Source organism: Melozone crissalis, unplaced genomic scaffold (genome assembly GCF_028551555.1).
Source record: "Melozone crissalis strain CALT ecotype California unplaced genomic scaffold, PUWL_Pcris_2 ptg000023l_1, whole genome shotgun sequence".
Taxonomy (NCBI): Eukaryota; Metazoa; Chordata; class Aves; order Passeriformes; family Passerellidae; genus Melozone; species Melozone crissalis.
Genome location: NW_026535801.1, coordinates 6,228,438 through 6,242,908, shown reverse-complemented (window position 1 = coordinate 6,242,908; position 14,471 = coordinate 6,228,438). Strand labels below are relative to the sequence as shown.

The 14,471-nt window shown below is 45.7% G+C and overlaps 1 protein-coding gene across 1 annotated transcript in view; it reads right to left on the bottom strand.

The window, feature by feature from the left end:
- Positions 1-9,198, bottom strand: part of FN1 (fibronectin 1) — a 52,326-nt gene extending 43,128 nt beyond the window's left edge. Inside the window, exons 1-7 of the mRNA XM_054277510.1 lie at positions 9,039-9,198; positions 8,690-8,818; positions 7,079-7,216; positions 5,104-5,235; positions 4,872-5,009; positions 2,358-2,516; positions 745-945 (exon numbers count right to left, since the gene is read on the bottom strand). Of these exons, the coding sequence (XP_054133485.1) occupies positions 745-945; positions 2,358-2,516; positions 4,872-5,009; positions 5,104-5,235; positions 7,079-7,216; positions 8,690-8,818; positions 9,039-9,198 (1,057 nt within the window). The remainder of the gene's footprint in view (positions 1-744; positions 946-2,357; positions 2,517-4,871; positions 5,010-5,103; positions 5,236-7,078; positions 7,217-8,689; positions 8,819-9,038) is intronic.
- Between the last annotated feature and the right edge of the window lie 5,273 nt (positions 9,199-14,471).

Here is a 14,471-nt window from a genome sequence, read left to right as displayed (position 1 = left end):
AGGGCTCTAAAACAGCAACACTCCCTCCAGGCCAAGTTGCTGGCTGCTGGGAACCCACACTGACTGCCAAGGAGCCGAGCCAATACACACCAAGAGACAGCTCCATAGCTGTGGCATTCCTCCACATTCTTTTCCAAACATATATTATTGCAGCTCCATTTGAATGAAGTTATTAATGCTGCTCCCCAAGGGTGCTGTTTCCCCTCACCGAGTTATAAATAGCTCACTGGGAAACATTCCTGCCCTAAACAACAAGGCTTCAAATAACCAAAACATTTAGTCCCCACCTTGCACCTTTCTCCAGTACGTCCTCTTCAGAGGACATTTCTGACATGCACACAAAGGGTGCTGCTCCCCAAGGGCTCTGTTTCCCCTCAGCAGGTTATACACAGCTCACTGGGAAACATTCCTGCCCTAAACAACAAGGCTTCAAATAACCAAAACATCTCTTTCCCTCTTGCACCTTTCTCCAGTATGTTTTCTTGAGAGGACATTTCTGACACACACACACACAAAGGGTGCTGCTCCCCAAGGGCTCTGTTTCCCCCTCAGAAGGTTATATACACCTCACTGGGAAACATCCCTGCCCTAAACAACAAGGCTTCAAATAACCAAACCATTTCTTTCCTCTTGCACTTTTCTCCAGTATGTTTTCTTGAGAGGATACTTCTGACATGCACACGAAGGGTTCTACTTGGAAATTAAGCCACAGGACAGTCCCAGAGACCTCAGAGCAGCTCATACCTATCTCCTGGCAGCTGACTCCGTTGCCCAGGCAGGTGCACAGCATCTGCTGGCTGCCCTGTGTCTTGAGCCACTGCATGCCCACGGAGTAGACGACGCCGTTGTCGGTGATGCACTGCCCGTAGGGCTGGGGCTGCGGCTGCTGCGGCTGGGGCTGGTACAGCGCCGTCTGCACGTTGGTGATGCTGGGGGAGCCAGAGCCTGCAGCAAAACGTGGCACAGGAGGGACATGTGGCACTCAAAGCTCAGCAACAGAAGGCTGCCATTAAGTGCTGAGATAATAAAACCTCGGGCACTCCAGCAGACGGAAGGCACGACGCTCTTAAGCTTCCCGAGACGCGGCTTAATTATTCCACTTTGCAAATTTTGAAATTAGAAGAACGACTCCCCCTCTCTGCTAATGACAGCCTCTGGCTGCCAACCCTGTAGAGTGGCTTTAGAAAGCATTTCATACAGTTTAGAAAATCTTTTTCATACAATTGTTAAGAAAACAATTTTTTGGGGGAAAAATAAATTAGTTGAAGGAAATGTAGAACAGAAAAATCAAGATCAGTGACAAGAGAATAAAAATTACCAAGGGAGTAGGGAGCTAAAGCAAAAAAGATTACATTTTAAATTTATTCTTCTTGTTTCTCAATGAAAAATTCAAAATTATTCTTTTACTTAGCAATTTTTAAGTTTTGAATCGAAGTTTTTAGCACATTACCATTTGGAATAAAACTGAGAGACAAAGAGGCTTGTTGTTGTCTAGATCATATGAATTTTTGCTAATGATTCCCACAGGAACCTCCACAAATTCAGCTCTGCTGAAACAGGGAAGTAATAATGGAAACCCTTGAAAATACTGGCATCCTTGAAGTGTTACTCATTTTGAAATTTAGACCTTCTAAGTTTTAAGTTAACCTGCTGGTACCAAACAGTTAAAGGTCATTTACCAAGAAAAATTTAGTGCAGGCACTGCAGGAAAACAGAAGTTCTACACTGCACTCACTGATAAAAAACCTAGATCCTTAAAATGACAAGAAAAAGAATTTAGGAGCTGAAGATGTAAACCTTGGGCAGAAAAAATATGCTACACGTAAACTAGGCAATATTTCATACCAAAATTACAAGCTATCTCATGTACAGATACTAAACAGCATTGTATACATTCCTTGACATTTCTGGGTTTTTAAAGCTCAGCCATTAGTAGGTGTATTTATCATGTCAAAGAAACCAGATGGTCTCAGTGGGGTTTAAATAAAGGACATTTCAAGAAAGTTACCCTGAGGGGAATACATAAAGTTCAAACATTAACTTGGAGTGCCATGCTCCCAAGACAAAGATAGTTCCTGTGGATGCAGGGCCCTGGATGTGATTTACTGCCCTGTGGTTGTGCAGGCAATCCCACCTGCATGTGCCAGCCCCGTTTGTGCATGGAAACAAGGTACCAATTAATCTGATCTCCACATGCACAAACAAGGAGCATCTTCTGAACTCTGACCCTCTTTGCTGCTGATCCTTCCCACACAAGACTCCAAAAAACTTGAATTAGGATGGAACAACTCAACTCCAAGCTCTGACATGTCAAAACATGCCATTGCTCTTGTTCCATGATGTGATGTGCCACTTACCAGTGCTGGTGGTGTGCAGGGCTGTGTGCCTCTCACACTTCCACTCTCCCCTGCCATTCCCAGTGCAGACACACTGCAGCAAGTTGCCACGGTTGTCCTTCTTGCTCCAGGTGTCTCCAATCCTGTAGGAAGTCTTGGTGTCGTGGTCATTGCAGCGATCTGTGTGAGGAACAGGGTTCTCAGCTGGGCCTGCACTGGGCAGCTTCCAGCACTCCACTACCAACTCTACCAAGCTCATCCTTTAAACCCTGAATTAGAGGCACACCTCATTCTCTAGAGCCCACTTTTGCAATTCCTACATGCACTAAACTGCACAGGCTGAGAGCATCCCAAAATCCTGCAAGATTTCCATTCACTTCCAGAGCTGTGCTTTCACTTGGCAGCCATTGTCAAAATGAGCTACTTTTTAAAGCCATTCTAACCCATTCTGTCCAGCACACACCTTTAAAGCTAAACTTGTTTTAACGACCCTTTTTTGTCTTTTAAGAAAAAAAAAACAAGAGTCTTTGCAGCTTGGTCATTTCATACACAGGGGACATTTCAAGTTCAGGGTTCTCTCTCATCTGGAAGGGACTAAAACCTGTTTGAGGGCATCATGTAAAACCCCATTTCTTTCAAAAGAAGCCTGCATGAAGCTGCAGACGAGCTAATACAAGCTGCTCAAGTAATACCAGGAGTACCAGACTTTCTAAATCTCTTTAATAACCCACAGCCCCCGATGAATTGAGCAAATGGGTTCAAAGGACAGCACAACAAACTACTTTTGTCTGGATGCCAGATCCACATGGATTAACTAGTTCTTCTTCCATTACAACATTTTACCTTCTTATTCAAGGGAAACTTGATACAGTGGCTCAAATATAATCATGGATCAATGAACATGGATTTATGAAGAACTGTGGAAGGACAGATGCATTAAGCCAGATTGCCACTGAGAGAGCACATGGGACAGAATGTGAATGTAGAAAACATGTTACTGATTCACACTGCTAGAATGACCAGGAATTGGGCATTTGCCAGAAGTATGGTAAATTGGTGAGGTATTCATCATGCAATTTTGCAAATGTGAAAAAAATGTGTCTAATGGACACACTTCTCAACAAAAAGCTGAAATGTCGCGGAAGCAACCGGCTGTGATTCTGGAAAATGCTGGCCATAAAAGACATATAACAGCAGCACACACTTGAAGAGTAATGTCATTTTGTGGGCTAGAGGTATCATTTTATAGACATAAATTCGAATTTCTCTATTCAAATGTAATTGGAAAACAAAATGAAAAATGAACAGCTCCTTATACTGCAATTTTCCCCATGATACAACAGCACAGACCTGAGTGATGGAAAGAAAGCTACTGCCAAATGCATTTTATTAGTAGTAATAACTCTTCCAAAATTCACAAACAACACATCCTGTTTTATTCATTCCCATTTGACAGCTAATGATTTTTCCCCACATGTCTTTAACAGACTTAATACTGTCAAGGCTGGGTTGATTTTTATAGCTCACTTCTTGACCAAGCCTCTCCAGATCTTCCATTTTCATCTCAACCCTCCTTAATGTCTTATTCTTTACTGCTGCTTATATCATCTCTGAGCTCTGCTGTTTATATCAGCAAAAATCCATTATTTGTGTGCCCCAAGGCAACTGAATATGAGGCAACTGAAAAGCTACAGAAGAGTTTCTCAAACCTTGCATAACCAAGGTGTAAGGTACAAAGTTAAATTTTCTTGAGGCAACTGGTATAAACCCGAGACAGAAGTAAGGTCTGCGGTAGGGCTAACAGGACTGGAACAGAAGGTCAATAAACAAGCAAGATTTTGGGTTTTAAAAGTCCTGTTTGCTCTGCAAATACAAATAAAATGGAGTATTTACGGTAATCTCCCTCAATGATGCAAAAACTTTTAAAAAAAAAAATCACCTGTGCTGCCGGAGTGGGAAATGGGGTGGGAAAAGTGAAAGATGAGATGATAGAGCAGGCAAAACAAACCCTAACACAAATTAAACAGTAAGAGAGAAAGAAGTAAGAAAATATTTTAATCTTGCAGATCCTGTTGGAAAGGGTATTTAACTTAAAAACCACTTGATTGTCCCTCAGAAGGCTCCTCAAAAGCACAGAAATGGACATCCTGGGCTAAACGCTCTGCCATTTTGTGGGCCAAGCCATTTCCCTGATTTCCTGGGAGATGCCTGGCTGTGGCTCAGCTGACATACACATCCCTTACACCTTTCTCTCTCCATGAGATTAAATCCCCAAATAATCCAGGCACCCTTGTCCCAGCACCAATGACCAGCTCTGGGGAGTGTTCCCAGACTGCAAATGGTGACCGGGGCACCACCACAGGCCTCTCTCCCCTCATCTGCTTCCCGTCATTCCTCAGGGGATGCCTGTCCCTCTCAAACTACTGTTACTTACAGAGGGCACACAAAGGAATAGCTTTCCTTGCCCATGCGGGATGAAAAATAAGTAAAAAAAGAAAAAGAAGTAAGCCAAAATAAGTGGAGGCTGGCACTTACTTCTGGAGGTGCAGGTGATGCGGCCGCTGCCCTCACCGAGGCAGGTGCAGTCCACCATCATCCAGCCCTGGTAGGGCTTCTCCCAGGTCTCTCCCACCACATAGGATGTCCCGGCCGTGTTGTCGTAGCATCGCTCGGCTGTGAGGGGAAAGCAGATCAGAGCCCGCCCAGGGCATTCCCACACAGGGAGGACCCACACACCCTGAGGGAGAAGGAAGGAGCAGCCACTCACCCACAGGTTTGCAGGTCCACTCGCCCTTGCCGTTGCCCAGGCACACACACTCCAGCATGTAGCCGCCCGTCTCGTGGGGCCGGCGCCATGTATCGCCGATCTTGTAGGACTGGCCGCCCTCATGGCAGCGATCTGTGGCAGCACACAGGGGAGCCGAGGTGAGGGACACACCAGGGACAGCATGGTGGTGACAAGGTAAGGGCCATCTGGCCAGGGGCAAAGGGGGTCAGCTGGGGTAAGGGGCAGCAAGGAGGAGGAGGGACATTGAGGAGAATGAGGGGGGACATCAGCCTGCAAAATGGCGCTCAACATTTCCCACCATTTTCTGTGGGAGCCCACTGCTTTCTGCACTTCCCAAGCCCTGTCCTCTCCCCTCAGCTAACTTCATGTTCCAAATCCCAGCCAAAGCCTGGCTGGTGAAAAGGAAATGCCAGGGAGTGATGAGGCCCTGTTTCTCCCTCAGATCCTGCCCTCAGGCTGAGGGCTGGCGAGAGAGGGTTTGCCTCCATCTTGTTTGAGGCAGCACCACTTGGGCTTCTCTGTAGCCATTCATGAGGGACATGGTGGCCAGGACAGCATGTAGTGCTTGGTGTGACAGCCCAGTGGGAAATCAAACCTCTTTTGTGACAGTCCAGTAAGAAATCAGACCTTTTTTGAGGTTTGGAAAGCCTGCCCTGGGAAGTCAGATTCCCGCCCCTCAGTGCCCCACAGCTCTGAGGCAGCCCAGGCTGAGGGAGGGCAGCAGGGTGCAGGGCAGTTTGCAAACACAGGGTTTGTTTCTTTGGAAGAATCCGAGACAAAAAAGAAAAAAAAAAAAAGAAAAAAACAGCCACATCCCATCATTTATTAAGAGCCAGTAAAATGTTTTGTGGGCTCATTTGCGAAAGCAGGGTATCTCAGCACTCTGAAGATTGATTCAAAGCCAGTTGCAGTCAGTGAAACTCTCCAGTGAGCTCTAAACCAGGCTGATGATGAGGAAACAAGGCTGCTCTTACACTCGCAATTTCCTTACTGACTCTTTTCTTACAACACTTATCATCCCTGCCCAATAAAGTGCCATTAAATTCAGAAGGGCTCCAGCTTCACTTGTTAGATTTAATGCATTTTTTTTTCCCATGCTACAATGATGGCTGGTTTCCGAGTCCTCTGTGGCAACACTACTAAAGTCTGCATGTGTGTCTTAAACAAGAAACTGGACACTTTTAACAGCAAGACTCTTCTCAAAAGGTACCTCAGAGACTTTGAAATCTCAGTCTAAAAATCCTGACACACAGCAATCTTCCTCTGGGCTCACAGAAAGTCCAATTATGAACTGAGGGGAAATTGTGAACAATTCAGTGACTCAATAAGGAAAGGATTTCCAGACAGAGACGTGAAACAGGAGCTGGGGAGAAAGGACGAAGGGAAAAGAGGGAAGAGCAAGAGGAAAGTATAGGTCAGGCTAGTGAAAAAGGAGTTAGAGAAACATGTTAAGCTGCTGTCTGGATATCAAATCCCAGTTCCCTTAGAGACCAATGGTCAATGACATTTTTGGAGGACGAAGGACTGGTTATCCGGTGACATTCATTTATTATCATTTATTCTGACTAGTCCCATTAATGCTGACTGTGTTGTTTTGACCCATCAGCTGCAGAGCAGACTTTTTCTCCAGTCAAAAAACTACTTTTATACTTGCACCTGTGAAGAAGTAACACACTCTTGTACATAAGTTACTAGACTATATGGCTGGACACTAACAGTAATTTTTGACCTATGCTTTCTCATAGGACATAGCACTTGATCTCTTAAATAAAAGAGGAGTTTGGTTGTGCAAATGTAAATGGGACAAGGACTTTTAATTTTAAAGCTTTAGTGGGCTTTGGATTAAACCCCAATGCAACTGTAGCTAACAGGCACTGGGAATAGTGTGTAAATTGCTCTGGAAAATATGACTCTAAGGAACAATAGCTCTAGGAAGAGGCTCTTAGTTACATACTGGCAATGGTGCAGCTGATTCTCCCACGTCCAGCTCCAATGCAAGTACAGTCCCAGATCATGGAGTCCTTGGGGCGCTCATAGGTCTCCCCAACCCGGTAGGTGGATCCAGTGTATTTGTCAAAGCAGGTCTCTTCAGCTATGAGGGAGAAAAAAATAAAATAATCAGCTTCATGCAACCACACCAGTAACATGCACAGTCAACAGAAACACATTCCTTGTCCCCTCACACAGATACTCCTCTTATCCTGGGGAAAAATGCCTATCAGTCTCTTCTTCCCTCATGGGATGAAATAGCAGATAGGAAGTTGGGTGAAATTTGGCCCCTCAAGGCCCCCATGATGCTCAACAACCTCAATAACCTTTTTTTCCCTCCCTCAGGGAACCAAAAGATTCACATGGCAGGCATGCCTGAAAGCATCAATCCCAGCTGTTCGAAGCCAACAGGAGAGAAGACAGGAGGGAGCAAACAACCCCTGGAAACTGTGTGCTTTGTCATGCTAATCCTCCTCACTCTGACTTAGCAAAAACTGTAGATTAATCCCAAATTCTGCAGCAGTCCCACCAAAGTCAACAGCAAAGTTCACTACTTGTGCATTGCTCACACTGATGCACAGGTGAGTGATTACAGAACATCAGTGCTGCCACCAGACTCAAGATGTGAAGCAGAACAACTTTCTGCACTTCTGGGCAGATAAAGTTCATTGTGTCATAAGGAAAACTTCCTACTGGACTTCAAAACTGTAAAACTTGGGAATCTCTGCAGGGGAAGGAAAAGTAGATTGAACCCTCTTTTATGGAGTAAGAGGACTGAGTACTCCTTAAAATACTCCAGTCGTGAGGCAGGCAGCACACAAACCATGTAGAACAGATGGCCGAGATGCTCACATCTGTCTTACATGAACACTATCAGCCAGGAACCAGCTTTTCATCTCTTCTATCTCCAGAGCAACATAAAGAAATTATGGCAAACCAGTGGCTTCAGCCCAGTAAATACAGATAGATTGCATCTGATAAACTGAACTACACCAAATCCTGGAGAGACGCATGCTCCAGCAGGCTTTGCATTTAAACTTCTTACTATTCCCTAAACTTTTTCTGCACAGACTAAACAATCTCATTTTACACTCAATTATAGAAAGCTCACAGCACGGCCGGGAGGCTGTGGAAAGTTGTAAGTTGAAATATTTTTAAACAAGCTGACGACACTGCGCAGCTATGAAAAGTTGGGGTGAAGCAATCAAACAGAGCAGAGCCAGAGCTGCAAAGTGACTCCAGATTTGAACTTCCCCGTGCGAGTCCAGGAGTCAGTTCAGTTCATTATAAAGAAGAGGTTGGCTCCAAAATTAATGTTTAGATCCAATCCTCCAGAGAGATGAGCGATGTTTGGCTCAGGGTTCTGGTGGCAGGCCCATCGCTAATGAAAAGCATTTCTTAAAATCCCAAGCCAGATCTTCAGTGTAATTGAGTGTAGATCCCATTACTGACCCTAAGTACCAAACTTCAGCGGAAAGCCTGGGCTGCCAGCCCTAACTCGTACAAGGCTTGGCTTACTCGGCACCAAAAGCCGCGCTGGGGTCTCGGCGCAGACAAAAGGGAACACCAAACTTACGTTCGGGCTTGCTCTCGCAGTTGAACCCTCGGCTCCCACCGTAGCAGGTACAGACCAGAGTGTTCCCCAGGTAAGTGCGCTCCCACTGCTGGTTTATCTGATAGTACCGTCCATTGTCATAGCAGGTCTCTGGGGGGAGAGGACGAGGAACGGGGACGCACAGGGGGAAGAGAAAGCAAAGTTCGGCGTTACCGAGGGCGGCAGCCGGGAGGGAAGGGGCGCGGGGCGCACACGTGTGCGGCTCCGCCGAGCCGAGGGGCGAGCCCGAGGTCAGACAAAGCGCCCCGGGGCCACCGTGCCAATCCCCGCGCCGTGCCCTGCCCCTGCCGTGCCCGCGGGCGGTACTCACGCTTTCCCTGCGCGGCGGTGTTCTGCGGCAGCGAGGTGGTTTGGGTCTGCGCCTGCCGCCGGCTCTTGCCGCCGGCCCCGCGGCGCTGTCCCCCCGTCGCCGCCGCGGCGCCCAGGCAGAGGGCGAGCAGCGCCAGCCGCCACACGGTGCGGCCTGGCATCCTGGCACGGCTGGGCTCGGCACAGCTCGGCACGGCACGGACAGCCCGACGGACGGCTCGGCGCCGCTGCCGGGCGCTATATAGCGCGGGCTGGGCGGGAGGAGGCGGCCGCCGCCGCCCCAGCGCCCATTGGCCTCGGCGCCGCCGGGGGCCGGGCGGGGGCCGCCACCGCCCCGCCGAGCCCCGCCGGGGTGGGAGGCCCGGCCCCCCTCAAGCACAGCGGCCGTGCCATTTTGTAGAACATCTGGCTGAACAAAATGGCTTTTTTTGAAGGGAGAGGCAAACTTTTCTTTTTTTTTAACCCGTGGAGCAGCGCTGCCTGTAAGCGGATACTGCTCCGTTCAGGAGGAGTAATGTTCTGCACGGGGGAGAAGGTGAGGTGTAACATACGGGTTGGGAATAGCGACTCTGAGTGATGTTTTATCTACTGCTGGCAACTCAAGGTTAAAAGCTTTCACACACCTCGCTTGGAAAAATCGGTGTCATTGCATTCCATTCAAAATAAATTTAACACCCTCTTTGTCTGACTTTATTTCTTGCTGTCCAAAATCAACTCTGAGAACAAAAAAAAAAAAGAAAAAAAAACCAAAAAAAGGTGAATGAAATACTAGATGTTGAACCTTTATTAAGTAGAAGGGTTCTTCAGCGTGATGCCCCAATGTAACCTTGCTGTACACGAATTTTGTCAACCTCTTCGATCTGGCTTCTTCCCATGGGCATCTCTGCTGCTCTGGGGAGGGGTTCTTTTCCCTGGTTTGAAGGAACACTGCAAAGCAGAGAGTGTGAACAGTAAGTGAACAAAGCACAGTGCATGCCCCATTCTGGTACAGTGCCTGGACCAGCACCCAAGCTCAGACCATACAGGAAGGTTGTGTTTCATGCTTCTCACACTTATTTTGTCTTGGCAAAGGGATTGTTAATCTAAAAAGTCTGCTGCAGTTCCCAATGTATAAAAGCAACTCTTCAGACAAACCAGAGTGTGAAGAAGCCTACAGTGTTGCCAGACATCTTTAAGGTGCACATCCACAGTTTCCCATGAGAGTTCTTCAGCCTGTTGAGCCCCACGCTCTGGTTCCACTTCCTGCAAGCCCTCTGTGTTCTCTTTACTGACGTGCCAGCAGTAACATCACTGCTGGGATGAAGGCTATGGCAGCAGGCAGAGTACTGATCCAGAACGTGCTCCATTCCAGGAAAACACCTACTTGTGATCTCTTTTCAAGGAAATTTCCTTTTCCCTGCATGAGGAGTGCCCACAGATACATTTACACAAGCTACTCTGCTGAAAACTTACTGGAAATTGAAACCTGACCTGGCAATTGAGGTGAGCTGTGGTGAGCTAATTCCCACCTTTCCTAATTTTTATTTTTAGATCCACTGCACTACCTTTTTTAAATTTATCATTTTTTTTTGAATCACCAGACACACATTATCCCACATAATATTCACAGAACTAAGGTGGCCACAGCAAGGGTGAGTATTAGCTTTTGAAGCAGGACACAGCATCATAAACCACCAAATATCCAGTTCCTTGATATGAGAACCTGCTTTCAGAAAGTGTTCCTTCTTTTCTGAGACCTAAGATATGATGTGTCATCCTCAAATTCCATCTCACATTCCACCTCATGTCTGGAATTCTCTGATAAAAGCCAGGTGAAAAGCACATAGTCAGAAAATGCTGCTGGTTGAGATGTACTTTACCTACTTTTTGGATGTACTTTACCTAGCTTGCTCCAAAGGAAGAATTACTGAGTGGAAATGAGTGGAAAAGAGGAGTTTCCATCCATACATGCAATGAGGAGGCAATTTGAGATAATTTTTCCAGTTACTGAGTATAGAGCCAATGAATGTGTGACCAGACCAAGCTGCTAATTGAGCTCAGTTGGCATGGAAAAGGAAAGGGTTATGAGAAATCTTCAAGGACAGCAGGGTTATAATACATAAAATTTGCTCAGGGAAATCTGCTAAATGTAAGAGCTAAGTACCTAAGGAACAGGATGTAGTGGAATAAGAAAACATAAGGAAAAAATATCTGCTTTTAGCAATTATTTGCAAGTGGCATATAAAAGGTTCATGTATCAGGTATAGTTCCCATGAAGGTTAAATTATTGACATTGACCTCATTTCTGTCTACTTTAAGTCCAGTTCACATAATTTTGCACTGCACTTAGGTCTTCAAGGGCAGTATAAGTACTTACACAAACTGAAAACTGTTTGTCTGAAATTTGAATGAGAAAAGACAGTGTCAGCAAGCGTGTGACTGTGCTAATGCTTTCCACAGAATTAGTTACACAAATACAGGGACAAATGTAAGATCCTTGTTTGAGAAAACATTACTGGAAGCACACAAAACAAAATTATAATTTCCTCTGATGCTCAAATTAGTTTCTTGCATAGCCATCATTTACAAGCCGGCAGAAATAGTCTCACAAGTAGTATTTCAAAATTATTTGGAACAGCCTGGTTTCTTTTTTAAAGGAATCTCTGACAGTAATTACAATACAAGCATGTAGTAATTATTATACTGCATGCTGTTAAACTTTGTGAGATGTCTCTTATTTATTTCAGGAAAGGGATGTAGCTCCTTTGTCTGTCCCTCTGTCAGTTTGTCCCTCAAGCTAACAGGAAATGAAAGGAAGATTCACCTGAAATCTTCCTTCAGATGACATCAGTTTGAATTTATAAACCACCCGTTCATGGGTTCTGCATCCAAATAAGGGTTAGGAATGTCCCAAACCTCTGCTTTAGCCGTTGGTATTCTGATTCATGTTCTTGGTCTATTCAAATTTTTTTTCCCTACTGAAATCCTACCTTTTTGACTCTTGGCTAGGAAAGGCACATACCCTTATAAGGTCCTCCTGACTTTTAGTTGCTCCATTGTATTGCTCTGCAGATAAACCTCTCCACTTGATTTCCTTTACTGCACACACTTGTGGGGAGCCAAACGTGTGACTGGGAGCATGGTCTGTCCCTGTAGCCATTCTTCAGCACATTCCAACAGCAAAGAGAGGGTGAACCAGTACATAAAGGACCAATCCAAGTCACTTGTTATTCTATAAGCAACCTTAGAAAAAAGCCCATTTGGGCTTAATGATATCCTTCTAAAATTATTGCTTATAAGGAACAGGAACCATGAAGAGAAAAGGTCAGGATTCCTCTCCTTGACACAGGGAGACCATTAAACGCTTCCTGCAGTTCCCAAATATTTTGCAAGAACCCCTGTTGCGAGCTGAAAATTTCTGAATCATCACAATTTCAAGTCTGTGGTTTTTGTTAGGTCACAGCAAAATTCACTTCAAGACTGCTGAGGCTGTGCTGCACAGTGCTTCATTCACTGCTGAGTGTCTCGTCCAGGAATCCGGAACAGGGCTCTTGAAATGAAATCCATTCCTTCTGCCTCTTAGCTGCAGCTTCAGGGACTCAGCACAGGAATGAATTTCATGGGGTATAAATGCTCTCTGACAGGACATTAACTGCATCTCTGGCACTATCAATGGAAATTCCTTCTCTTCTCCCTCCTCCCTAGTCCTTCCCAACGAACTGTTCGGTGTCATCAACACAGAAAAATGCATTTCCTTTCTCTAGCTGTCCGTGGATTAGGAGATTTAGTTTGGTCTACCCAAATTGTTGTAGTTTGCCAGTGCTGAGAAGTTTGCAGCCACAGCTCTTGTTTTGCATTAGAGTCTGCAGTACTGTCAGCCCCAGGCTTTTAACCCTTGTGAGCCACTCCCTGCAAAATCAGGGGAGCAGCTTTGGAGGGCAAGGGGGAAGAGATTTCCATTCTTTCCCGGGTGGAGGAGTTCTCCTGGGGCTTTCAGGTTGTTTGTTTGTTTTCCCGACTTTCAATGAGGTGTTTACATCACATACTAGTGATTTAAGAACAGAACCTGAGATCCTGACGTGCTTCCTGTTGCCAAAACATCAACAAAAATGAGAACTCTCATTAGACCCACGACAATGGGAATTGGCAGGCAAGTGGCATGGGACACTCATTCCCTGGTGAAGCTTCCAGATGGGCAGCACCAGCTTCAAAGAGCTGAAAACCTGTTCTTCATCACATTTGAGATGTTTGGCAGACACTTGCACAGATGCCTGAATCCTACCTGTGCTGCCCTAAATACTTTGGATACCCCATCCTGATGCTCATACAGGGAGTTCTGCAGCAGCTCTGGGAACTCTCAGGACAGCTCTGGAGCTCTGAGTTGCTGTTTCAGGAGTTCTGCAGAACCTCTAGGGACTCTCAGGACAGCTCTGGAGCTCTGAGTTGCTGTTTCAGGATGCGTCACGAGCATTGCGGATTGGGACTGTGGGACCTGGCCTGGTGTCCCACACCAAGCACAGTGGGACCAGCTCTTGAAAAATGTTATTTTAGGCAGAATTGGAACTACTTTGTCTCAAAGGCTGTTCCATCTCCCAGTTGATGTCTGCCCTGCTCACATTCTGTTGGCTGTTTTTATTTAGTCATTACGGGTTTCTAACAATAATTTGACTTTTGACTAATAAAGGGTTTTTTTCTTTTAATGAAAGGGCAACAGTCACTTATGTCCATTTTGTTAGGATCACTTGCATCTCCCTCAAAGCCCAGAAACAGAGCTGAGACCATCCCTTTCTCCACAGCACTTTTAAAAATACTAAAGCGAAGTGAAATAGCGGTGATATCACCACCAGCAGCATGAGGTGAACTTGGCCACAAACCCTGGTGTTTGAGTGCAATTCCTTTTATTCTCTCCCAGTGAATATGGCAAACCACACTGAGTCTTGTTTGGTTTTAGGCAGGCCTGGTTAAAATCCAGAAATTAATGCTAGTGCTGGGTTGAGCTTGGCTTGCTGTGAGGAAGTTGAATACACTGAGCAAGCAAACAGCCACATACTATGATGATTATAGGGGAGTGCATAAGGGTTTGAAATTGAGAGTCACAAAGGGCTGAGCTGAGCCAGGAGCATGCAGAAGGGAAATGTTTTGGCTCCAAGCTGCAGTCTGCCCCCTGTTTCTTTCTTACCCCTTCCACCCGGCATCATATGGAGCCAAGAGTGTGGATAGTTCTTTGCTGCCAGTTTTGAGGGGGTTTTCTTTAATTTTTTTTGTTTCCTTCTTCTTCTTTTACTGTAAATTACTTGATTTTTTGGCTGCATTCTCAGAGATGAGAGAAGCTCTCACTTTCACTTGTTTTTCAGCCCTGCCCAGAAGTTCTCATTGGCCTCCTGCTCTATACTTTCCAGCTTCTGGGGTAGAACTTGAGTCTTCTCCCTGTCTTCATTCTCACTTTCTTCTCCTT